Below are 25,547 nucleotides of genomic sequence, written 5' to 3'. Positions count from 1 at the left end.
ATTAATTTAAATTAAACAATTAAGAATTATTATTTATCAAATTTGAATTAGTTTATAAAAATATTTGTTTATAATTATTAAGATCCATAGATGTCACCACCAAAAATTAATCAAATAAATAAACTAAACATAACCTCACTTTAACTTATTAGGATTAATCTCAAATTTATCTTAAATAATGAGTATTGAGCCAACGGGGAGTGATATTTTAGATCAATATAGAGCCACATCGAATAAATTAAGAAAGTAATTCATCAAAACTTATTAAATTAAATAAATAAAGAATTTTTTTAGGAGATTTTTAAGAAAACCCAACTTAACGGAAGCTTGTGAATCTTTCACTGCTTTGGGTCAACACTGCCAAAATGAAGAACTTCCTTCATACGCGGGGCTTTCTTATATAGCAGCGGCGAGGTGTGAAGGTTCCTTAGGGAATATATCCGGAGAAACTTGGAGTTTAATGAAAGCGGGGCGTCAATTTTTATCTGCGGAATTAAACAACAAAAAGCTTGAATGTCCAAGTATTTGCAACGAAAATCTCCAAGCGGCGATAAGTTGCTTCACACACGCCTCCAGTCGAAATTCGGAGAAATCACCCTTAAATATATGCGTCGATTTCGAGATAATTGAATCGTTAAATCGATTAGATCTCGATGGAGTTAAAGAAATGTACTTAAAAGATGCGATCGAGCTCTCAGAGGATTCCCTCGATACAAAAATTTTTTGTTTGAGTTCTGCAGCAAACGATTCAATTGAAAACGAGGATTACACGTCGGCTTTGGAATATTTCACGGAAATTTTTAATATTATCGAGAAAAGCCCGATTAACGGGGCAAGATCTGATGTTTTATTGGATGCGGAGATTTCTCGAGTCTTTTTGTTATTAATTTTAAGGCCGAGTCCGCATAAATTAACGCAAAATTTAGCGCAAGTTTTGGAAAAGTATACTTGGGGTGATAAAAAGAACCAAAACTCAATTAGTAATATAATTATAAATTAAAAATTAATATGAGATTGTGATTAAATTTTTTTTTAGGTTATGGAATCTCCGAAGATTTATTTATTTTGTTACAATCAATCGTTTTAACGTGTCAATCGTTGGATTATTCGACGCTTCCGGATTTGGAAGCGCAACTTTGGAAATATCTTAATGTGAAACAACGGGATCTGTTGAGAAATCTCATTAAAACATATGTTTAATTAGAAGGAAGAACAAATAGTTTTTAATTTAAAATATCTTTATTATAATATTATAGAGGTGGAATACAGCAATTATTCTTTTTTTAATTAATTAATTTTATTTGTATCCGTTAATGATAACGAAAAGAAAATGTATAATTAATAAAAGAGAAAACGTTCCGTAAGAATTATTTATTTGAAATTTGATTTTCTTGGAACTATTTTTTTAATAATCAGAAAGAAGAAGAACATCATGGTGTCGGTAAAGTATATTAAAGTATTTTTGCACTACCACTAGAAATGTATAACTATAGGCCCGCTACAATTTTAAATTCAATTTTTTTTTCTTTAATATTTCAATTAATTATTTTAATAACTACCTAACTACAAATACAAGTACATAATGTATATTTAGAAAAATTTGTTTTCCTTTTTTGACTCTAGGTTACAGCTTTTACGAATAAGAGTAAAGGGCACAAATAAAAACCATTTTCGCATTTTATTTTGAAAAAATAATAAATATCTCTTTCATGGTTCACCCTTTATAAAATATTTTCGTTTGTATAATATCTTTTTATATAATTTTGTGTTTATTTAACCCATTAACACAATACCTTCCTAAAGTGTTAAAGGGTTCATAAAAAAGCTTGGTTAATTTAATTCTTTTTTGTGGTGCATTCTGTACGTAGAATATTTACTTTTTTTAACAAAAATATATTGTAAACATAATCTTATAGTTTATAAATCCTTTAATGTTGCATTTTAACTTAAATTTGAATTCTTAAATTGACATTTCATTATTAATTCTTGTAACAGATGTCGCTGCTAAAAATATTCCAACAAAACGTTTATTTATTGTTAAACGCTTATTAAACCTGATTAACACACATAAACCGACAAAAATTAATTAATTTTCTTACTACTTTTCTATAATAATTAATATTTTAGTTTACGAAAGTTGAGGTTATGTCACATCTCACTCAAAATTAATTATTTTATCTCAAATTAAATCAATTCTTAATTGTTAAAAATCTTTCTTTGTATCTAAATCGAATTCTCTTCTTTTCGGCGCGTTTAAAATAAAATTGGATTAAAATTTTGTCGGCCCATGTCACTTTTGATATGTTTGAGGTTATAATGCAACATTAGAATGTATTTTAATGATTTCTTTACAAAAAAATGTAAATTCAATATAATTCCTAACTAAACTATGATGTATTTGAATAAAGAATGAAAAAAAAATGATTACGTAAAAACTACTGACTCAAAAACTTTTTGACATAACCAAACTTAAAAAAAAATCTTTTTGTTAATTCACAGCCAAAAATGATTAATGAATTTAATCCAACTAATTGTGATTTATTAACAAATGCGTTTTCTAATTATTTTGGATGTTTGTAGTATCGGTTAAGTACGAACAACGAAAAAATTGTTACTTACGAGTCAGTGCGAAAGTCAATAGTTTTCACATAAAACCTCAATAAATTAAATTAATTTGAAGTTCTAAATTTGATTAAAACAACTAACAAGAAACCAACACTTCCAAAACATTTCTAATCGATAAGTTGTATAATCGTGTTGTTAATTTTATTTTTTACCACATTTATTTTATTTATAAATATTCCTGGTTATTTCTTTTTTGATGTGATCATAAAAAAATTTGTTACAAAAAAAAATTGTTGCAACATCACAATTTTTTCGCCACCAATTCCAATTTGTGAATCCGGAATGTTTAATTAACAACATAACCTCAAACGTCAAATTAATAAAATTGATTTTATATAATCCGGAATGTCTTTTTTCTAATTAGAAATTAATAAATTTATTTCGTGGGTCGAATCTTGTGATGCCGACCAATTTTTTTTCACCTAGTTACATAACCTATATAACTTTATTCTTTAGATATTATTCGCGAGGTTGATCGGTGTTTGACAATATGGGCACTCGCTCTGCGTGTGCGCGCACAAGTTGCATAACACGAAATGATTACAATTGAGCGTGACAGTTCGATTACGTTCCTCGCAGACCATACACTTCGATGCGGTCTCCCGATAGAGCACTTTATCAACCTCTTCTAAATCTTGTCTTAATTGAGCTTGGATATTTTTTAATACGCTCAACGGCAACTTACTAAGTTCAGAAACTTTTTTAATACTATGCAAATGCGGTCCGCCCTGTTGTTTCTCCAATTCCTGCTTTAAATTACTACACTGCGTTTGTACATCGCTTAATTTCCCCTCGGTCATTTGTACTTTACGATTTGCCTCCTCAGTTTCTCTTTGCCAAGCCTCGCAAGCCGTTCGGGCTTGCGATAAACGTTCCTCCCAATTTGAAATTTGTAATCGAGAATTATTCAGTTCTTCGCGTAACCGTACTATTTCCAAATTGTTTCCTAATCCAGGTGACATATTAAAATTGTTATGGTTCCGATTAGTCGGCGATGATAAGCTTTGATGCGATGGGAAATCGAAAAAATTCGAAAAACTATTAATTTTCGACGCAGAACTGCTCAACTGAATTTGAGAATGATTCATGAACGGATCCATATGCTCCGGTTGCGAAAAACGAGTCGCCGATAAAAAGCTACTATTCAATTGCTGCAACGGGCTATTACTCGTCGGACTAAAAGCTAACGGAGCTCCTCCTCCACTTCTTTGAGCACCCGGAATATTCACAGGAGCCGAACTACCCAATAAACCAGACGTTGCCAACCCAACCGAAATCGAATTTGTCACCGTGGGCGAATCACGCTCTAAATCCCGATCCAAAGACGCTAAATTAAGCGGATCTTCGATGTGTAACTCATCTAATGCGTTTCCTAAATTAAAAAAGACTCAATTAAAATTGTTCCTTTAGTTATAAAAAAACATTTACCAACTACACTCTCTACGGTATCATTTCCGGTGAAGAACGAGGATGGCGGCCCAATTCCTGTATACGCTAAACACAGATTTTGTTTCCTTTGTTCTCTCTCTATTACATCTAAACGCATCGTATCGGCAAAAAACACCAAAAAAAGAAACAGACGCGTGAACGCGACGAAATCAAACGCAAACGCTCTTAATAAGTGACTCAAAAAAAATTAGAACGATAAAGAAACGATTACTCACCTAAATTTGGATCACGTTCGATTGCTAACAATTGTTTGGCTAATTCGTAAGTGTTTAATGTGTTTGGCCTATGATATGGGATCGGCTTATGAGTTAGCTGAGCCCCCGGTGCCTTACTATGAGAACTATTCGAACCTAACGATGATGTTGATGCTGATTCAGATACTTCGCTACTTCCATTCTGGAAATTAAAATAAAATTAATTAAGTATCTTTCAGCGCTAGATGAGCGCAAGACTTAGAACTAGAATCATTCGAGTTTAGCCGTCTTAAGAGACATGCAGCTAAACCCGAATGTTTCTAGTTCTAGGTGTAGTGTTAGTTCTAGTGATAGTGCAAAACTAGAACTAACACTAGACCTAGAACTGAATAGGTTAATAGTCTAATAGATTTGTTTTTAAATAAATCTAAAAATCATACAGTAAGGGATAAGTAAATAAATAAAAATAATTACATAAATTTCGGATTAACTTACACTACTATCGCTACTTTTTTCCTTTTTGTCAATAGACGGGGGTAAAACGTTGGATAAGATCTCTTGAAAATTAGTGCCGGTATCCAAAGAACCAGCGGCTTCTCTAGAAACCCCCATTTCCTCTACGATAAACGCTATCATTCAATTATTATTATTTTATGGTAAACACAGTAAACCCAAAAAAATAAAAACTTACGCTCAACGTGAGCAAACGCACAAAAAACGCCCCTGGGACAATAACCAGCTTGTTGGACATCGTTGCACTTTGTACTCTTGTAAATCTCCGGATGGAACTGCTGTTCGGTTCTTGTGTGACAATACGAACACAAATCACCCGCATCACAATTTGCGGGCTCCCCCCATTCCTCCCCGTGCTTCACATTTGGACATGGCGTCGATCGGTATTTAAATTTCCGCGGACTTCGGCGTTTATCTTTGCTATTATGATATTGGGGACAGGCATATCCCTGTCTGCACAACCTAGGGGGCCGTTTACACGGCTCTGTCTTGTAATTCGAAAGTACATAATTCGTGTCTTGCCATTTCGGGTCTTCATTCATTAAATTCCGTTCTTTATCTAGAGCGTTGGGGCCGTTCGCGGAATTTCCTTCCGCTTCGGCCGCTTCCAACGCTTGAATCTCTTTAATATCGTAAACCGGCGGTCGGTGATCTTGACTACCGTGAGCGAACGCACAGTGCAAACCATTTTTAACGCAAAATCCGCGGGAATCTGTGTCATGAACGCACATACACGTTTTGTAATATCTCAAGTGATATCTGCGTTCTGTATCACCGGCTGTTCTATGTAAAAAAGGGCACCTAAAGAGAAAAAAATTAATTAATTTTTTTTGACAGGTTAAAAGTAAGGTTAGAAATTTAAAAAAAAAAATTTTTTTTGGTTTAAATATATTAATTTATGTAAAGTGGAGTGAAATGAATGAATTTAAAGAAAAATTAGATAAACAGGTGTTTATTTTTTGTGGGTAAACATAAAATTTATAGATAAATATATATATTTTTTTGTAATTGACAGGTGCTATCAAAAAAGTTAGGTTATATAGTTGGTTGTTTAACAATAAAAATTTGTGTAGACTTACTCGTCGCCATCGGGGCAAATGCCAGTGGTTTCATCATATTTCGAACAGTAATTGTCGGCGCTATAATTAAACGTGCCGTCGCGACGCCGCACCGGTCTCCTACGTCGCTGATTCATAAAGTGCCAATGGAAACAGGTAAACGGTCTGTGCTGTTGACATTTGTGTTGTAGGAAGAGCGGGCATTGCTCCACCCGAAATTCCTTCAAGTATCTGGAAGAGGAACGGCCAGCGGGGCCCGTTAAAACCGTTCGACGGAAAAGTCCGGGGTTCGCGCACCGTCGTCGTACGGTGAGCGAAACCGTCGATGGGGCCACTTACGAGTAATGATTGGGTTTTTCCGTTTGGGCTGTCAACAAAGGTTTAGACTCTGACGGCATTTTGTAATCACTGTGGCGCAGTGGAGCTGCGCAGGGCACGCCGCCAATCGGCCAATGAACGAAAATGATACGGGTCACGTGACGCGACGAATTTTCCGTAGCCTTTCCTTTACGCAAGGACGTTTATGTTTTGATCGAAAATTGCATCGACCAAAAAATAATTTAATCTTAAATAACTTGTATCACTTTTAAAACTGTTACGTGCGGTCATGTTTCTTTCTTTTATCACTTTTTCTGATTTCAATTTTATATCAAACGTCAAGGTTGAAAGGTTATTTAAGGTTAACTTCTTTATTACATCAAGTTGGTACCACTAAATAAACCAAAAAATATCACCAGATTATTTATTCATTATTAATATTTATTTATAATTAATTTTGAAATAAAGTTTTATAATAATATTTATGCGTAAATTTCGAATTCTGTAAAGTGATAAATTAAATTAAATGTTTTTACCGAACCTCGTTAAACAAGACAACTGTATCATAAAAGACAATTTATTGTTATCTTTTTTAATCAAATCCACTCTAAAATTATTGCAATTCGTAACCTAACCTTTAAATCTAAATCGTTGTCAAAAATGAAGAAAAATCGTCCTCAACCAATCACAAATGAGGTCATTTTATGTACAAATTTAAAATTCTCATAATTAAAAATTTGGTGTAATAAATCGTAAGAATTTTAATTATATGATTTCACAAAAGTGTTTTGGTTGAATAACACTTTCTTTTTCGTAAAATTAACAATTTATTGCCAAAAATTAATTTAATGTAGATTGTTGCCGCTAGATGGGGTGAATTTTATGGATCAAAATTCTTTTAAATCTCGTAAATGAAAATTGTTCGTAATAAATCACCAAAACATAATCTATTAATAATTTATTTCCATCTATTGTGTATTCATCGATTTTTTAAAATGTTCCAATTATACAAGATGTCAAGTAGATTTACAAAGTACCGCTGTTTGACGCCATTTTGGCTCGAAAGTCAAGCGGGAAATTTAAAACTATGTCGTTCTATTGATAACATTACGCCAAAACTCCATTCTTTTTTCTCGTGGTACTGTTAAGAGTCGAAAGCCCTTCTTACTGCTATTTTTGCAACTCCAAAGGCAACAAGACGGCAATATTTTTGTAAATAAGTGGTGAGATGCAGTGACAAGTTGTCAAACCGCCATTTTGGGTCGAAAACAGGCGTCATGAACCGCGGTACTTTGTAAATCTAGGGACTTTAGATGTAAGATGTAATATCAAAGTACCGCGGTTTGCCGCCATTTTGGCTCGAAAGTCGTCCTAACCTATCCTAACCCCTTGGCCCTCTCGGTCATGTTTTTACCCAAGGTTTATAGAACATAAGGTTACCTCATTCCCTATGCCTCTGTCACAGAATAACCAGAAATGACAGTGAGCCCGTCTAGACAAAATGGGGCCTTGTGAATCGCCATTTTATTGGAGTTTATTTTGAGCTAATATCACATCGGTTTATTATTTACTAATAAAAGTTTAACATACTGACTCTAACCTAAAGTCTATTTATGATATATACATCAGTTTATATAAGTACGTGATCTCAAATAATTAAATAATGTTTCTTATCATTAACTGTTTGGATAAATTACTAAGAACGTGTAATTCTGTCCTTAAAATTATCAATAACGATGGATTAAAAAAATTTATATTGCAATTCTACTTTTATATATAAATTGTGTATGTATATTATATTATTAAATAAAATAATAGTATAAACACAAAAAAAAAATGCTGTGTATAAATAATTCTTTTACGATACAAATTTAAGCGTGTGAACCTGTATTATAAACTCCAATAAAATGGCTGAAACAGTGGAGCCATACATGGCGCCAAAGCATCGAGGTCCCAAACTCGCCAATCTAAAACATCAAACGTTCCGACAAAGCTGTCATTTCTGGTTATTCTGTGCCTCTGTAGTATCGATTATTACCCCGCAAATTGACGTCACTGGTTCGATACAGTCAGAATAAAAGATAGCCTATACGTGCCTATACTGTGGTACAGTCTTGGGTACAGTCTATATAAAATATTTAAACCTCGCATCGTGTTGTGTTGTTCATAGAACCAGCTACGTCACTGACCCACCTTGCCTCTCAGAGGAGGAGAATCGGTATTGGGTAACCTTATGTTCTATAGACCTTGGTTTTTACCCAACTGTTGTACATCACCCCCTCGCTCATTTCTCTGTCCACATCATAAACTATCATCTTAGGTCCCACCATGGCTGGTTCCCGTATCGTTATATCTTTCCCCTAATCCTCTCCCTTACCAATTCAACATACCTCACCAAGTCTCCCTCTATTAATAAATAATAAAAAAATTAATGTAGTACTGATATTTATTTAAATAAACTTACATAGAAAAAACTTAGAAACTAATGTGTACATACTAAAGGACAGAATACAAGGTGTAAAATTTTAATTTTTGACTACTCATCAAAAATTCTAAATGTTACACATTGTCGGAATTAAAAATTCCCATACATATCCAATGAATCATATATAAATCCATACATTTTTTTTTATTTTCACGTATTAATCGTTTAAACGCTACATTAACGGCAGTAAGAACTCGTAAACTAAAGGCCCCACCAGAAAAAAAAATAAACAAATGTGAACTTAGCTACAATAAGATTTAAACAATCAAATTAAAATTTTTCGCTGTTGAAACTACCGTTTAGAAAAGATCGAGATGATGATTTTAGGGCCAGGAAATAATTTATTACTTTTTTCTTTTAAAAAAACCATTTAACATAATTCAAAAACAAAAAAAGAAACTTTAAAAAAATTAAACGAACACAAAACACTTGTTTTAATGTGAATAATCACCAAAATATCAACTTAAGCTCGTTCACCGCGGATTCGGCGTGCCAATTGGATGTCTTTCGGCATAATGGTGACTCTTTTAGCGTGGATAGCGCACAAATTGGTGTCTTCAAAGAGACCAACGAGATAAGCTTCACTAGCTTCCTATAAAATAATTAAATTTGACTACAAATTAATTAATCAATTTATATTAGTTACCTGAAGAGCCCCGATTGCAGCGGACTGAAAACGTAAATCAGTCTTGAAATCTTGAGCGATTTCTCTCACCAATCGTTGAAACGGCAATTTTCTAATCAACAATTCAGTAGATTTTTGATATCTTCTAATTTCACGGAGGGCTACGGTACCCGGGCGGTAACGATGGGGTTTTTTAACTCCTCCAGTCGAAGGGGCCGATTTACGGGCTGCTTTCGTCGCCAACTGCTTACGGGGCGCTTTTCCTCCCGTAGATTTACGGGCTGTTTGCTTTGTACGGGCCATCTCAAATCACTAAAAAATAAAATTATTAAAAATAAATTAATTAAAAATTTAATTTTAAATTTTGGCGGGAAAAAAGAAATCACGTGGTTAACTTCACAACAATTAAAACAACGCCCCCTACATTAACTCCAACTTTCACGGCATCAGCATCTCTTCAACCTTTGTTATTAAATTAATCCCGCCCAAAATGATTTTAAAGCTAAAAAATAATCTGAATGCACCGATTCGGTGTTAACTAACTCTCGCTCGCAGTTTGAAATAAAAAAAAAGCGATTTTTTAGGGTTTTTTGGGCATCAAAAGTCTAGAGAAAAATCTAAAAAATTCGCCTACGGTGAAAACACGTAATGGCGGCCGTTTCTAGGTTTCCTCATTGATCACAAAAATTTTCGGAAAAACACCTTTAACGTCCTATTTGAAAATGTTAAAACGCGTTAAAAGGGGAAATAACGTCGCGTGGGGCGTTTTTAACGCGAATTTGGGCCGATTCGAAAGATTTTAACTTACACTTCAATCCGTGACAATTCGGAATACACTAATTTCACGTCTTGCAACTGCAGATGCACGAACACAACTGACGCTACGCTTCGAATGTTTATATTGGATAAGGTTCTGGTGAATAAGCGCTTTTGATTGGTCAAAATAACGACGCTCCCGATTGGTCCGTTAGAGGTCACCTAAGATCAACCTCGGATTTTCAAAAATCTGTGCTAAATTATTTTATATAAACGTGATTTTTTACTAAATTATTGCGTTAATTAAACGTGTGATTGCTCAAAAATGATGTTTTTATACTTATTTTTAATTTTAATACAAAACAAGTCCGAACTCGATCGGGGTTATGACGCAAAATTGATTTATTTGACGTCATGGCTATATTTAGACGGAAATTTCAACGTTTATTTAGGATTAATTAATAACAAATTAATTAATTAAATAATTCGTGATTAATAAATTAAAAAAAGTTATTTTATTAATCGAAAATAATTTGGAATTAATTAAAAATTACGATTTTATGAATTATTATGTATTTTTATGTATTTAAGATAATAATTTCCCATTACATAAACCTCAAACATCATTTTCCTAATTTCCTCAACAAATAAATACCTTAAAATTTACACAATTTATTAAAATTCATCTTCGTGATGATTCAATTTCATCTAACCGTTTGATTATATCCCGAGTTTCCAAACCATGCCGTTTATTATAATCTAAAAGTACACGAAGCTGGTGCTCCTCAAGTCCTTCAATTCGAGCGTAAAGACTTTTTTGTAACTCTAAATCGATATCGTTCTCTTCTCTTAATACGCAAAAATAAATTAGCATAGCCGAGAGGCTTGCAATAACCACGTAGGGTTCGTACCACAATCGTTGATTTTTATTTCCACTACGAGTTTGCTCAGCTTTCCATTTACTAGCCGGGGACATTGAATATTTTATCGGTTTATCATCTTCATCCTTAATTTTTTCATTATCGATGTTACTTTTATTCGAATAAAAAAATTTGGGTCCACGACTAAAAAAAAATTGAATCTAAATTTTAATAATTAATAAAATAAAATGGAATTACCTTGGTTTTAATAAATTAGACCTAGAAGTATTAATAAAAACCCTCAACAAAGACATTATAATTGGGTAAACGTGATGTATTGAGGTTATGTTATTTTTTTCTTAGGTTATGTTTCTTTTTTACCGCAATTATTTATTAAATCCAAAAATATTTGATAATAAACTGAAAATGTGTATAAACTGGAATTTCGAAAGAAGTTGTTAAGTTGATTTTAACCGAAACGATGATTTTTCACTTAATTATTTGACGATTAAACGACGTTTAATCAATTTTGTTTAAAGCATTTAATTATTTCTAATTATTATTTAATTCATTATTTTTTTGTTAATAAGAAATAAATTCGGGTTTATAATTAATTAATTTAATAAAATAGCTTATTTTTAATTAATTTATAATCTAGGGGAATTTCTATTTTGATGTTTGTGCATAAATAAACAAAATAAATTCGGAATTAAATTAATTCATCAAAATAAAATTAAGTAAAAAGCTATTTAATGCAAAATAACTAATTATGTATAATAAAATTAATTAATTTATCTATTTAAAGCTGAAGAAAATATATTTAATTTAGGTTGGTTCCCCCGAATTCTGACATGGTATAAAAGTGGAAACACGTGACGTATTCTCCCATTTTGTTCACACTTTTTGCGATGGTAAGTTTGTTTCTTTTAATTTTATTTGTTTGGTATTAATCCGCAAATTTCAACATAATCCTTTATCAAGTTGATTTAATTCGGTTCAAATCCATCAATTTAAACATAATTTAATCCCTTTAAAATGTTATTTCGATTACATGATGATTTCTAGAATTTAAGGTTAGAACGTCTACTGAAATATTTTATGTAGATTCAATTCTAGGGCGGTCTGATTAATAATCGTTTAAATTTGATGACTTTATCGGTTTAGTTGCGATATTAACTATGGTGTTTTAGTCCCATAGGAAGTTTAGCGCCCCCCGTCATGGATCGATGGGGTTCTACCCCAAAAAGAGGTCCCGCAGACATCGTGGTAAAGTTAAGGCCTTCCCGAAGGATGATCCAACCAAGCCGGTACATCTCACCGCTTTTATTGGGTATAAAGCTGGTATGACCCATGTTTTGCGCGAAGCCGATCGCCCTGGATCAAGTAAGTTTTACAAATTTGTATCAAAATTGCTTAATTATGATGATGATAAAGCTAATAGCCAAAAGGATTATGAAAAAAATGATTATTAATGATAGGTCTGATTAAAAAAGGAAAAAAGAATTTTTCTTTTGAGATTATGTCATTCATTAATTTAAATTTTCCTTTTTAGAAATTAATAAGAAAGAAATTGTTGAAGCCGTAACAATCTTAGAAACACCTCCAATGGTTATCGTTGGTTGTGTTGGGTACATTGAAACACCCCATGGTTTAAGAGCATTAGCTACTGTTTGGGCTGAGCATCTTTCTGAAGATTGTAGAAGACGTTTCTATAAGAATTGGTGAGATATTAACTTAATCATTTTGACTCTCCTCTCTTTTAAAAAGATGAGAGAATTTTTAATCACCACTCGACTCAAAAATGAAGTAGTCGGTGGTGATGGGAAGGGATTTTAAGTCTCCGCTAAATTATGAGACTGCCCTTTATGAATTTTATTTTTAAAGGAGCTCGTTTTATCACGTTTTTAAAGATGTTTCGATCTTTTTTATGCGTTAAGGTACAAGAGTAAGAAGAAGGCGTTTACGAAGGCCTCGAAAAAGTGGCAAGATGAGCTTGGGAAGAAGAGTATCGAAAAAGATTTTAAGAAAATTGTTAAATATTGCAAAGTTGTTCGAGTTATCGCTCACACTCAGGTTGGTTTTATTTTTGATTATCAATAATTGACACGATCAGTGATCGGGCTTACCCCCTAACTGGCGATGAAGAAAGTCTTTTATTAATGGGGCTTTCATCGCAGTGTCAAAGAGAATGTACCCCTTGGGAGGTGCATCGGGCATATTCCTGAGTCACTGTGTAGCCACTTAGGCAATGACACTTGGAAAAACCATGCTCGTTACAATCTCAAATCAAAATTTAATTCCTTTTAACAAAATTTTTTGGTTTATTTAGATGAAATTGTTGAAACAACGCCAAAAGAAAGCCCACATCATGGAAATTCAACTCAATGGAGGCACCATCGAAGATAAAGTTAAATGGGCTCGCGAGCATTTAGAAAAACCCATCCCCATAACCAACGTTTTTGCTCAAGATGAGATGATAGATTGTATCGGAGTTACAAAAGGAAAAGGATATAAAGGTAACCTCAAAAAATGTTGCCCATTAATTGCTGAATTAATCAATGTGATGAGAACGCATGATGTGTATTGAAACCTGAATAAAATCATTGAGGATACGATCATGTTGCTGCCTTCCTACTGAAATTAATTCTAACTTCAAAACTTAACAATCTAATTTATTATGTTATTTAAATCATTTTTAATTTTTTTTAGGTGTCACATCCCGTTGGCACACAAAGAAACTTCCCAGGAAAACGCATAAAGGTCTCCGAAAGGTTGCTTGTATTGGGGCTTGGCATCCATCGAGAGTATCTTTCACAGTTGCTCGCGCCGGTCAAAAGGGTTATCATCACCGTACCGAAATGAATAAGAAAATTTATAGAATCGGAGCAGGGATACATACAAAAGACGGAAAAGTAAGAAAAATAAATCTTTAATTACCCTTATTAATTAATAAATAAATGATGAAACTTACGAAGCCAAAAGGATTATGAAAAAAATCCGTGATTATGAATGATAGGTCTGAATTAACCTCAAAAAAATCTTAACCTCAAACGTCATTTGATGACATTTATTAATTAAATTTTTTTTTAACTTTTAGGTTATTAAAAATAACGCTTCAACCCAATACGATTTAACTGAAAAAACGATTACTCCGATGGGTGGTTTCCCTCATTATGGTGAGGTCAACAACGATTTCATTATGATTAAGGGTTGTTGTATGGGGCCTAAAAAGCGGGTGATCACGTTGAGGAAGTCTCTTTTGGTTCATACGAAACGCGTTGCCCTCGAAAAGATTAACCTCAAGTTTATCGATACTTCATCCAAATTTGGGCACGGTCGCTTCCAGACGCCAAAGGACAAGAGCGATTTTATGGGTACTTTAAAGAAGGATCGTATCAAGGAGGACGAAAAAGCCACTGCTGCAGCAACCACTTCTTAGTTTTACTCTTTTTGACGTTTGTGTTTTTAAGGGTTATGTAATGACTAAGATGGTTTAATAAATAAAAAAAATTTAATTTGATTTATTTATTTTGTTATACTTTAATTTAAATTTTAAAATAAGTTTTAATAAAGATGTTAATCTCTGAAATAGAGTTTATGAATACGTTCAAAGTAAGCCGTAGGTAGGACGATTTGAATTGAAAGATATCAAAGGCTATGATTAAACTAATAAACTTCAATTTAGAGGTTAGGAAATTTTATCCTTTATATCTACGAACACGGATAAGTTGGAAAGAAATCGTTTATGGATATCATTTTGTTGTTATATTAACAACAATTTTCATTGACATTTTATCCTAACATTTTTAATTTTCAAGTTATAAAAGAATTTTAATCAAACACTTCAAATTAGAGGTTAGGAAATTTTATCCTTTATATCTATAAATACGATTAAGTTGGAAGGAAATCGTTTATAAATATCATTTTGTTGGTGTATTAACAACAATTTTCATTAATAATTTTTAACAATTTTCATTTAATAAATTTAACTTCCGTTTACAACAAAATTTTATTTTTCACTTTTGTTCATTTGTATGATAAATTTTTACATTTTCTTTATATTTTCTAATTAATACACATTAATAAGAATATAGTTATCCATTTCAAGGAACTTTGAACACCTATTTAAATCCAACTGTGTCCTTCTGTTATCGTGTAAAGATTAAATACTAAGATTCTTTTTATGTAGGAATAAAGGTAGGAATAAAATAATTTCCTTTATTTCAAGCATGTATTTTAATAATCTTTGTATTTATTTATTGATTTATCCAAAGGATTTATCCTTTTTAGGTTAGGTTATCTTAAAACCTTTAAACAATTTCTTTATTATTTTTTTTTATAGATTCATCAACACTACACCATGTAAATGTTGCTTTATTTCTAAATATAATATAAAGGCCATAATTCATTATTACTTCAATAATCATATTTGTTTACGGTTGCTATTATTTATATATCGACAAATCATCCTATTTAAGCACACAGTATTATTAAATTAAGTATTACTCTGTACAATATTGAAATAGATTAATAAAAAAAAATAGGGTGTGTATTACATATTACAGGAATCTGTAATAAAATATTTTAATCTCCCCCAATAGATGTCTTCTTTTTGTGTTAAAACGGTATTGAACGGTGTTTTTGGTACGCATGCCCCCATAAATCGGCCACGTCTACCTTTCTAACCCCACCAAAATACCATAAACTGCTTATAAAACCAGTTGATAACGTATCAGGCAGTTGTGCCGAGAGGTTTTGTCCATTTCAAAAGTGAAACAAGATTTCTTCGATACAAGTTTTTTTTTTTAATTTGACAACGTCAATTTTGACGTACTAGATTAATGTTTTATTGTTATTTCCGATTATAAATATCGATTGTTTTTATATTTTGTGTTAAATAAAAAACGAAAATAAAATTTAACCTTTTTCATTTAAATACTTTAAATCCCGTTTCGCAAAAACGAAATAAATAAGAAAACCGAACGAAACGAATAAAACAAAACGAATGAAAAACGGAAGTTGAGAGAAGAAGACCAAAAATGTTTTTGGTTCGCCTAGTATAATATATATTTCTTCAGGTTTGTGTTCTTTTTCGTAGTCGGAGCGAGACGGAACATAAAGGAAAGCGATACCGTTTTAATACACGAAACGGTACGCTCCAAAACTCGGACGTACGTTCCCGATTTCGTGTTATTCTCGTTCCGTCTTCGTCGCGAAACCGAGTACGCACGTCTCGGTTTGGTTCCGTTCGGTCCGGTGATCATTCGTTGTTAGAGTTCGCGCAGTACGTTGTGAGTCCTCGCTTAAACGCAACTCTGAAAGTTGGCCCCCGCACACCCGTCTCGTAAAAAAAAATTATTTTTTTTTGGTGTGTCATTTCCTTCGTAGTGTAAATAGTGTGTGTGTAAGTAGTGAGTTAGTGTGCGTAGAAAAAGAGGGTCAAAAATGTTGTTATAAAAATTATATTATTATTATTGATAATAATAATAAATAAATAATAAAGAGTGTGCTGTGGTTTTCTTTTCTTTTGATCATTTAAAGTGGTGGTTTTGTTAAAAAAAAGTGATTTAGTGAGAAAAATAAAAATAAAAATGGAGGAGGAATCCTAACAGTGAGATTTATTTTTTAGTGATTTATTTTTTTTTCTAAACAAAATTTAGTTTCTTTTTTTTTGGGGGTGATTTAATCCAAGTGTTTGGTGCGGGAAAATAATTTATGGTGATGATGATCAAGTTGTTGATGATGATGATGAAGTTGTTGAAACGGCGGTGTTCTGCGGTGAAATAGTGTTGTTTTTGAGTGTGTGCGCGGCGGCGGACCCAAAAAAATTCTCAATGAGTTGTCCAGGGCAAAATGGTTAGAGAGACTAGACATCTTTGGGTCGGCAATTTACCCGATAACATTCGAGAGGAGCGCATCCGGGAACATTTTAAACGGTAATTTTCAATTTACTTATTAAAAAATAATCGAACACCAACAAAAAAAACCCTTTAGAAATGATGTGTGTTTGTGTTTTCTCGTTCGATATTTTTAGGTCGAACGATATAACCGCCACAGCCAGCTTTCCATGGCCAACGTAGACGCGTGAGTTCGTCCTTATTTTCGAACTGTTTCTTTTTCATTTCGCGTTTTATTTTTCACTAAATCCGCGAAAAACATCATTTCAATCATACCGGAAACGCAAAAAGCTAAATTTAAAGCTTTTTTTTGATATATTGTATAAAACTGGTTTTATTAATAACTGTAAACGATGTTTTTACCTCGGTTAATACAACGGGCTATTATGCAGCTATATTCCAAACGCCCCAGACTGGGTTTTCTACTATATAAAAGGGAAAGAAACACTTTTTTCGGTTTTACATTAACCCCCACATAAAACAACCCACTTTTATTTAAAAAAAATAAATAAATTGCCACAATAATAATCGTAATTGATCGATTTTCATTTTTTTTAATCTGTCAATTAAATAATGACATTTCTTCTGTCAAAACTAAAAAAAAAACGGTTTCTTTTACTACCAATTCTAAAAACATCAAAATCTCTAACAATAAAAAATTACGAAAAAATAATAAAAACATTATTTTATCGATTAACAAATAATTCTTTTTATCGAATAAATTCGATGTTATTATTTATTTCGACTTATTTTGTGTCGAAACGTGATCAACGCTATAAATTGTATTAGCCGTCCTAAAAATGTTGACACAACGTTGATAAATTTTATTAAATGAAAGCAAATAAGGGAGTATGTGTTTGTTTCTTTGAAATTTTGGATTAATTTTTATGGAAAACCTTGAAACTAATGTAATATAAATGTCGTTGATTGAGAAACTTTGATAAATCGGATATAAATAAAACTATTTTTGGATGTTAATATTTTGATCAAAGTACGAAAAGTTATTACGCGTGTAAAATAAATCGAATGTTAAGTTTTATTCTATAATTAGTTAATTTATTAATTCATTACTTTGTTTTAATTAATAATTATTAATTAATTGTTCCCCCATCTATCGGTAATCATCCACATTAAATCGTTTTGTGACGTTTCAAATTTTGTATGTATTTACCCAGGAAACTCATCAAAATACGTTTTTGAAGACGCAAATTATTTATTTAAAGTAATTTTGGCTTCTACGAAGAAGTTTTTCAACCTCACATTCATCAAAAAAAAATTCGTCCTAACATAGCCTAATTTTGTATGTTTTTATTTAACAATTGCGCACTCAACTATCGGTAATCATTCATATTAAATCGTTTTTGACTTTTCAACCTAAAATTATCGAATTTTCCATAAACAGAAGATGTAATTGAACCAAAAAGAACACGAAATACGAAGAGATTATTCCTCTCCAAATTAATCAAAGAAAATTTCGTCGCAACTTTTTTTCTTATTTATTTAAAATTTTTAGATATATAAGAAATACGGGATGATTTATTAAAAAAAGGAAGTCGTTATTATTTAAATATTAATTCTGTAATTTTTTTAAAACTAAATAGAAAAAAAGTTTTACAAAAACTCAATTGCTCACCCCCATCTATTGGTAATCATCCAAATTAAATCGTTTTTTGACATTTAAACCTGTTTCAACCACTACTTATCAATTTCTAAAATCATCGAATGTTTCATAAAAGGAAGATGTAATTGAACCAAAAGAAATGTCGAAATACGTTTCTGAAGACCCAAATTATTTATTTAAAGCGGTTCTAGCTTCCACGAAGAAATTTTTCCCTTCCAAATTAATCAAAAAAAATTTCATCGAAACATAACCACATTTTTTATCTCGTCAATTTTTTGGGTAATTTTATAAATTTTTGTGAATTATTAAAGAAAATGAACGGAGTAAGTCGAAATTATTTAATTATTTTAGTATTTATTTAGAAATTTTAAATTTCGTTTAAATCTTTAAAGAAGAAATAATTCGTTTTTAACTAACCCTATCTAGCGTTAACCACCGAAATAAGATACGTCAATTTTTGACATTTGTCATTTAAATGAAATTTTTATGAAAAAGAAAAGTTTAATTGGTTCAAAAACCCCTTCAAAAAAGCGGTTTGCAGACGCAAACTATTTAAAGTGATTTTAGATCCCACGAAGTGATTTTTACACCTCAAATCAATCGGTGAAGTTTTTATGGAAACATAACCTTACTTTCCTATAAATTGGAGTTATTTATTAAACAACAAAATGTATTAAATATAATATATGTAGTTTCTAAACCATTTCATCACAGTTAGTATTTTCCCACGCATGATCAAATTTCTTATTACGATATTTTTTAGTTTCGATTGTCTGCACACGTTCGTGACGCTTTGTTGCAAGAAAAAAAAAAAATAAATGTGGAAAAGATATTACAAAAAATCGAAAATCAATCTCGGATACATTGTTTTTGTCAGATATGACACGTATTCCGCATCACAAGTTATACTCTCGTTATTTCCTGTCGATGCGGTCAAATTGGTTATGTTTAGTGAAGGTGTAATCGACGAACCAAAAATAAATGAATGAATGAAGATGGGCGTTTATTTGCCCGTTGGAATAAGGGAAGTCACCATACAATAAAAATACAAGAGAAAGACTCGTTTCATGTCAAACAGGAAAAGCGGATTTATGCTTTACGTTATGGAGAAGGTGCACGCAAATAGAATTAGGTAGTGAGGAACGATCCCAACACAGAATATCACAGGCACTTTCCACGTTAACATAAACACTTTAAACAATTTGCAATATTATGTACCAGTTTTGAAATATTCTAGATGAAACTTTTAATCATTTTCAACAAATTGAAAGTGCTAGGAATCAGTTCTTGAACAATATTGAACAACCTCGAATAGGTATAAACTGAAAAGTGGCTTATAGCTAAACCAAGATGTCGTTTCAATATATTTGAAAAATCTATATAACATTTTTCAATAATTTTGTAACATTGTGTATCTATTTTGAACAATGTTAGATGATGTATTTTATTATTTTGAGCGATCTGATGTAGCTATGAACCAATTCGCAGTGTTTAGACAACTATCCAATGATTACCAATCAAGTTACAATCATTTTGAATATTTTAGCAGCATTATGTAGTTATTTTGAACTATTTTAGGTGAAGTATTCAAACATTTTGAACACCTTGGAGTAACTATAAACCAATTCTTTATCTTTTAGCCAAATTTGTAATGATTACCAATCATGTTTCAATCATTTTGAACATTATGCATCTGTTATGAACAATTCTAGACGAATTTTTTGATCATTAAAAAACAACTTTGAGTAGTGAAGCAGTTTTTTCATTTATTATTAGGCCATTCAATTGCTACCAATCATTTTGAATAATTTTGCAACGTTATACAGGGTGAGTAAGAAAGAATGGAAAATCCGAATACCGGAGACACTAGATACCAAAATATAACAATTTAACCTAACATCTTTTATATACATGTCGGTGGTTTTCAAGGCACAGGGTGTTGAAAGTTAAATTCTTATTTCGAAAATGTTCATTTTCGCGTAAGATTTATATTTGTTTCCAGGGTTACCAATTCGAATTAACAAATTTGACGTAATAATTTTTTATTATTATTTATTGAGGATTTTAAGATGTTTAAAGAGAGAGTTTATTCAATATTGTTTTGTTTGTAAATTTGGCAACGCAGCAGGGACAGGTGCAGTCTCTTTCCCTTTATTTCTCTTTGTTTCTCTCTCTTTTTGTTTGCTCTCTCTCGTCACCCCTTCGTTTCAAACGATAGAAGGAGAGGTGGCTATTAGAGTTTGAAGGGAGGGTCGCCCGTCAACTCTCGAAGCTTCCATTGCGAGCTGGGTTGTTGTATTAGTTCGGCTTTAAAGTCGGCCATTTTCCCCGCTATTGTATTTTCGTAACCGTTCTTCATTTTAGTTGCTCCGGGGTCTGTTAGCGTTTGTTTCAAAAAAAAATTTTAAAATAGAAATTAGCGAGTTGCAAAATTTTCGCGGTGTTGCGACTTTTATAGAGTAATAAGAGCAACGACCGACGGCGACGCTACTGATGTGTTTCTGACGCTGATGGTTGTTGTTGTTGGGTTGGTTCGTCCGCCGGTCGCCATCATGTGAAAAACAAAAGACGGGAGGTACTCTTTTCCCCTCGTTCTGCTTTTATCTCTCTCTCTCTCTCTGTCACAATGGATCATTGTTTCGTTGTACGCTGTCGGGAAACAATTGCCTAATCCGCGGCGGATCTTCTTTGTTTTCAACGCCGCTCCGAATTCTTTTTTTTCCGGATACTAAAAAAAATAAATCTCTAAAATAAAAATTTATCTAAAAATGAAATCATATCAGTTTATTATCAATTGAAAACATTAAAAAGTATAGTGACGTGGTTCAAAAATACATTTGTATCTTCCCAAGATAAAAATTTCATTTAATACACAAAAAAAATCTGTCCCATTTCGTACCTTGCAATTACCTACCCTAAACCCAGTAATAATCTTCTAAATTATTTAACATGAATTTATGATGACGAGAAATCGATTTCTTTACGAAACTAGTTTTGTAATATTTGGACCATCTCGAAGGATGCCCTACATTCACCAAAAATCATTTATTATTTTTTTTTTAATTTATTCTTCTTCTCAAACTTTCGTATTCTTCGTATTTAGGGTTTTTCAGGTACGGTTTCTCGAAGGTCCCCTTTTTTTAAATCGTCAGCAGGTAGAAGTAAGACCCTCTTTCAAAGAAAAGAAAGGAGAGGAAAAAAGAGACTTAAAATTGTCTTGTATGTGAGTGTTGGGTGTGTATGTGTGAGTGTTGACCTTCCGCAAGGGCATCTTTGCCCTTTTTAACAAAACCTGGCCTTCTCCGTGATCCTTCTTTTTGTCCGTCTAGACTTTGTAGATGAATATAAAGAAGATTTTATTTTTATTTTAATAAAATTTATTATTATTTTTTTGCTAGAAGTACTTTAAATGATTCGTTTTGTTTGATTGGGTTGATAGAGGAAATTGAAAAAGTGTTGTTTGTGGTCGATTCTTTAAACGGTCGTCGCAGAAGGGAAAGCGACTCGAAAATAGGAACACGGACGGCCTAAAAATAAATACCGTTGCGGCTAGAAATAAAGCGCGACGTTAAAATACTTGTTAGGACTTGTTCTAATATCATACATATAGATATAGTAAATTTTAATTTTGGAATTAAATCGAAAAAGAAAATTTGTTTTGGAGTTATTTATAACAAGAAATATTTTGGACAAATCTTAATTTAGCTATTTTTTTGGCACAGTTTTTGGGTGACCTTAACCTTGAAGTTTTGTGACATTTATAAATTCTTTTTAAACCATGTTTATTAAAATTATAGCTATGTTTATGCATTTATACTTTTAAAATGAACCCAAATACTGCGAAATTATCTCAAAAAAACGTACAAGCAATAAGAAACGTCAAATTTGACACTAAAGTGAAGGTGGCAGTTTACTATATGTCAGTCATTTTTGACGTGTGACGTGGTGTAAGGTTATACATGGTTGACCTAAAACTAAAACAAATTCAATGACAGCATCTTTCTTTCGTTGTCTTGGTTAGAGATCTGCTTGCATTATAAATAAAAATTAACAGAGTGATGACTCATTTGGACTAAATAAAGATGATCGATACCGAAATTGTCGCCCAAATTGACTTAATGGTACTAGAATTCATGCGGAGTTGGGAATGCAGAGCCAGTACAATTTAAAAAAGCAAAATAGAAGTGTTATGTAGAAAATAATGCAGAATAGATAGTAAGGGTTGAGTCCCAGACATTAACGGACACCTAATTGAGATATGGGCGTATAGAAGGACCTTGAAGATTGACTGGGTAGATACAATTATGAATTAAACAGTTGTATGGCGACTCAACTGAATTGACAAATACCATAAAACACCGAAAGCTCGAATATTATGAGACATTTTGAAAAATTCGGTTTACTACATCTAACAGGGACAAATACAAACTACATCTTGGCTAAGTAATGATAGCTAACACGCTTGATTTATTACAAGCATTACACTTGATTAAGAATATTGGATGATACTAAGGATACCTTTCAATAGGAGGGAGAAATAAAGGAAAGATTGAGTTGTCACCTAATTTTACAGTTGAACATGACGAGTAATAAAAAAGTTACCCAACCCGCTGAATGAACCTAAATTTCAGATATCGAGAACGAGATGTTATAGGCGATCGGTTCTAAGTTAATTCCTCAGATCTGTCGTCTCATAACCTATTATGTGTAAGGTTGGAACTTAATCCACAGTTTTTCAGCCCTAATGTTCCGATTTATATTGATTTTAAAGTTTTTTTATGAACTGATAAAGATAATTTCAATATTAAGGTTGCGATTGTACGATTTTTACAAATTCGAGTTTGTTATGAGTATACAGATAGTTAGACAAGATTTGTTTATGGATAACGGCAAAATAAATGTCATTGTGACGTTAACATAATTATGTACCGTTTTGCACAATCTTAGCAGAAGCTTTCAGTCATTTTGAATAACTTGGAGTAGCTATGAATTATTTAGATAAATTTTCAATAATTGCCAATTAGGTTTCGATCGTTTTGAACAACTTAGACTATCTATAAATAAATTCTTAGTCATTTACACAAGTTTTCAATTATTACTAAACAAGTTTTCAATCATCACTAAACAAGTTTTCATCATTTTGAACCTTGGAGTACCTAACAATCATCTCTCAATCATTTCGACAAATTTTCAATGATTACCAATCAACTTTCCTTCATTTTGAACAATTTTAAATGAACGTCGTAGTCATTTTCAACACCTTAGAGTAGCTAAATCAACTTCCAAACATTTAGACAACTTTAGAGACAAGCTTTGAATCATTTTGAACAACTTGGAGTAGTTAGAAACAAACCCATAACTCTTAGACAAGTTTCTAATTATTACCAATAAGGTTTCCATTATTTTGAATAATTTTATATCATTATGTATCTCTTTTGAACAATTCGCAAGAGGTCGCAAGTACACAGGATGTGTGTTCATCAGTTTCATAAGTATGTAATATTAGTGTAACGTCTTATCTTGATCCAGGCAGGGACGTCGACTCTAACTTTAGCCGAGGTTCTTTGCAACTGTGTTGAGGTTGTGTAAGTTGTGTTAATTAGTTTCAAGCAGATTAGGTTATTATTAATTGCAACGCCTTCGATTAAATTCGGCAAAGACATAGATTCCAGCATTAGCGACCCAGAAGATACTACAACTTCGAGAACATTGAAGTTCGAGTTGTGGATCGTCTCGGGTTTTCTTTCGTTAACTTTGATATTATTACAGTGCATCTGACTGCTTCTAAAACAGCGAAAATCTTCTAATTACATAGTTGACACCAACAGAAACTAAAACAGTATTAATAAAGTTCTATAATACACTAATAACTAATTTAAAAGAAATCCAAGTAACCAAAAATTCAAAGTTGGAGTTAAAATACGTTTTTTGATTCCTCTATTTTCTTGCATGATTCCAAATTGTCTAAAGAAGTAAGTTTGAAAGGTCTGAGCAGTTTTATCACCTTGATTTTAAATATTTTTGACAACCTCATTCCATCTTTACTATCACAATTATCATTTTTTATGAAGAATGTGGAATGTTAACTCTAACCTCAATCTTCTTGATTCTAATGTATCATCTTGATTTTTAAGTTTTATGAAATTTCTAGGACCAAGTCAAAGTTTGACGATGTCATCTTCAAAAAAATAAATGATTTAATGTGTAATTCAGAGACGTGTAATTATTAATTCAAAACGTATTACTTACCCCGAATTGAAAATTATTTTCCACTTTTTACAGTTAGCATCATGATTGACAGAACTCATCTCTAAGTTTATGTCAAAAATTTATAAAAATGGCCGATTTCCAAAACTGCCAACTTCAAATAAACAAAATTTTTCGAATTAATCTTGACAATTATTATTTTTAGTTATTTTTATTAAAAAATAAAATTAGAGAAAGAAAATTTTGTAATCTTTTTATTTAACTAACACATTGAGTCAAAATTCAATTACAAATTGATTAGATTAAATCATTATTTTTTCGTTACCGTCGTTATCAATTAATAGTTTTGCTTTTTCACTCTACAAAGCAACACGATTAAAGATGATTAATTTAATACACTCCTAATTTCCCATTATTATAAAAAGAAATGATTTAAAATGAAAATTTTGTTTTGGTACCACTGAACTCGCGTAACCATTTTATGTGTCGTGACGTCAATCGAAGCCGGCTCCTCTACGTTTGTATTTTGTGTGTGTGTGTGTTCGTGATGAACGAAGCAGCTACGTCTGTGTGAGTAACTTATGTAATTCCGCGACGTTGCCAAGTTTTTCGAGACCGAAACACGATTTTTCCCATCTCTTTCTATCTTATTGCAAGAATCAAAATATATAATTTTTATTTTTTTTGAATTAATAAAAAATATTTTTTTATGAAATGTTAGAATAGGGGGGAAATAGAGCGTTGCTATTTTCTTCTTTATGAAACGCGTTGTAAAGGCGTTCGCAAAGATATCTTGTTACGCAAAAAGTTAAAAACCGACGAGAGAGAGAGAAAAATAGTCCTTCTTCACGGTTGCTGATTTAGAACCGAGTTCCACTTGCAATAATATAATAAAGATTAAAAAAAAAAGATATTTGTTGAAGCGATGAGTAATTTTTG

At 31.9% G+C, this 25,547-nt stretch overlaps 6 protein-coding genes, 1 long non-coding RNA gene and 1 other non-coding gene across 17 annotated transcripts in view; 4 read left to right on the top strand and 4 right to left on the bottom strand.

The window, feature by feature from the left end:
• Nucleotides 1–47: 47 nt before the first annotated feature.
• Nucleotides 48–1,370, top strand: LOC111426428 (Huntingtin-associated protein 40 kDa). The gene is made up of 3 exons (XM_023060940.2): nt 48–246; nt 295–980; nt 1,037–1,370. Exons 1-3 carry the CDS (start codon nt 179–181, stop codon nt 1,198–1,200), a joined length of 918 nt encoding a protein of 305 aa, XP_022916708.1. The 5' UTR covers nt 48–178; the 3' UTR covers nt 1,201–1,370.
• LOC111426087 (RING finger protein unk) lies at nt 1,357–6,544 on the bottom strand. Of its 5 annotated transcripts, none has more exons than XM_023060430.2 (7): nt 6,179–6,544; nt 5,861–6,070; nt 4,960–5,582; nt 4,764–4,897; nt 4,290–4,470; nt 4,054–4,161; nt 1,357–3,997 (listed from the first exon to the last, which is right to left on the bottom strand). In XM_023060430.2, the coding sequence occupies exons 1-7, from the start codon at nt 6,235–6,237 to the stop codon at nt 3,078–3,080; spliced, it is 2,235 nt and encodes a 744-aa protein (XP_022916198.1). In that variant the 5' UTR covers nt 6,238–6,544; the 3' UTR covers nt 1,357–3,077. The 5 variants fall into 5 exon arrangements, with proteins under 5 accessions (XP_022916198.1, XP_022916199.1, XP_022916203.1 ...); XM_023060431.2 differs by having other exon boundaries at nt 4,054–4,152; XM_023060435.2 differs by having other exon boundaries at nt 4,054–4,119.
• A 2,041-nt stretch (nt 6,545–8,585) lies between these two features.
• Nucleotides 8,586–10,184, bottom strand: LOC111426487 (histone H3.3A). Its single transcript, XM_023061019.2, has 3 exons — nt 10,076–10,184; nt 9,289–9,579; nt 8,586–9,234 (listed from the first exon to the last, which is right to left on the bottom strand). Exons 2-3 carry the CDS (start codon nt 9,568–9,570, stop codon nt 9,106–9,108), a joined length of 411 nt encoding a protein of 136 aa, XP_022916787.1. The 5' UTR covers nt 9,571–9,579; nt 10,076–10,184; the 3' UTR covers nt 8,586–9,105.
• Nucleotides 10,185–10,579: 395 nt separating this feature from the next.
• On the bottom strand, nt 10,580–11,406 carry LOC111426483 (uncharacterized). Its single transcript, XM_023061015.2, has 2 exons — nt 11,142–11,406; nt 10,580–11,087 (listed from the first exon to the last, which is right to left on the bottom strand). Exons 1-2 carry the CDS (start codon nt 11,195–11,197, stop codon nt 10,706–10,708), a joined length of 438 nt encoding a protein of 145 aa, XP_022916783.1. The 5' UTR covers nt 11,198–11,406; the 3' UTR covers nt 10,580–10,705.
• A 333-nt stretch (nt 11,407–11,739) lies between these two features.
• LOC111426393 (ribosomal protein L3) lies at nt 11,740–14,403 on the top strand. The gene is made up of 7 exons (XM_023060892.2): nt 11,740–11,794; nt 12,074–12,266; nt 12,436–12,604; nt 12,821–12,956; nt 13,213–13,399; nt 13,593–13,795; nt 13,981–14,403. The coding sequence occupies exons 1-7, from the start codon at nt 11,792–11,794 to the stop codon at nt 14,320–14,322; spliced, it is 1,233 nt and encodes a 410-aa protein (XP_022916660.1). The 5' UTR covers nt 11,740–11,791; the 3' UTR covers nt 14,323–14,403.
• Nucleotides 11,935–12,013, top strand: LOC111426803 (small nucleolar RNA U43). Its single transcript, XR_002707878.1, has one exon. It is a non-coding gene; the product is annotated as a small nucleolar RNA U43 (small nucleolar RNA).
• A 1,755-nt stretch (nt 14,404–16,158) lies between the features above and the next one.
• Nucleotides 16,159–25,547, top strand: part of LOC111426798 (split ends) — a 38,657-nt gene continuing 29,268 nt past the window's right edge. For all 6 annotated transcript variants that reach the window (XM_071195850.1, XM_023061529.2, XM_023061527.2 and 3 more), the window contains exon 1: nt 16,159–16,819. In XM_071195850.1, the coding sequence (XP_071051951.1) occupies nt 16,737–16,819 (83 nt within the window). In that variant the 5' untranslated portion in view covers nt 16,159–16,736. The remainder of the gene's footprint in view (nt 16,820–25,547) is intronic.
• Nucleotides 20,159–24,749, bottom strand: LOC111426802 (uncharacterized). Its single transcript, XR_002707877.2, has 3 exons — nt 24,651–24,749; nt 21,301–24,579; nt 20,159–21,129 (listed from the first exon to the last, which is right to left on the bottom strand). It is a non-coding gene; the product is annotated as an uncharacterized lncRNA (long non-coding RNA).

The sequence above is a fragment of the Onthophagus taurus genome, chromosome 5 (assembly GCF_036711975.1).
Source record: "Onthophagus taurus isolate NC chromosome 5, IU_Otau_3.0, whole genome shotgun sequence".
NCBI lineage: Eukaryota > Metazoa > Arthropoda > Insecta > Coleoptera > Scarabaeidae > Onthophagus > Onthophagus taurus.
The sequence above is the reverse complement of the archived record's forward strand: the minus strand, read 5'-3'. Positions and strand labels throughout refer to the sequence as shown.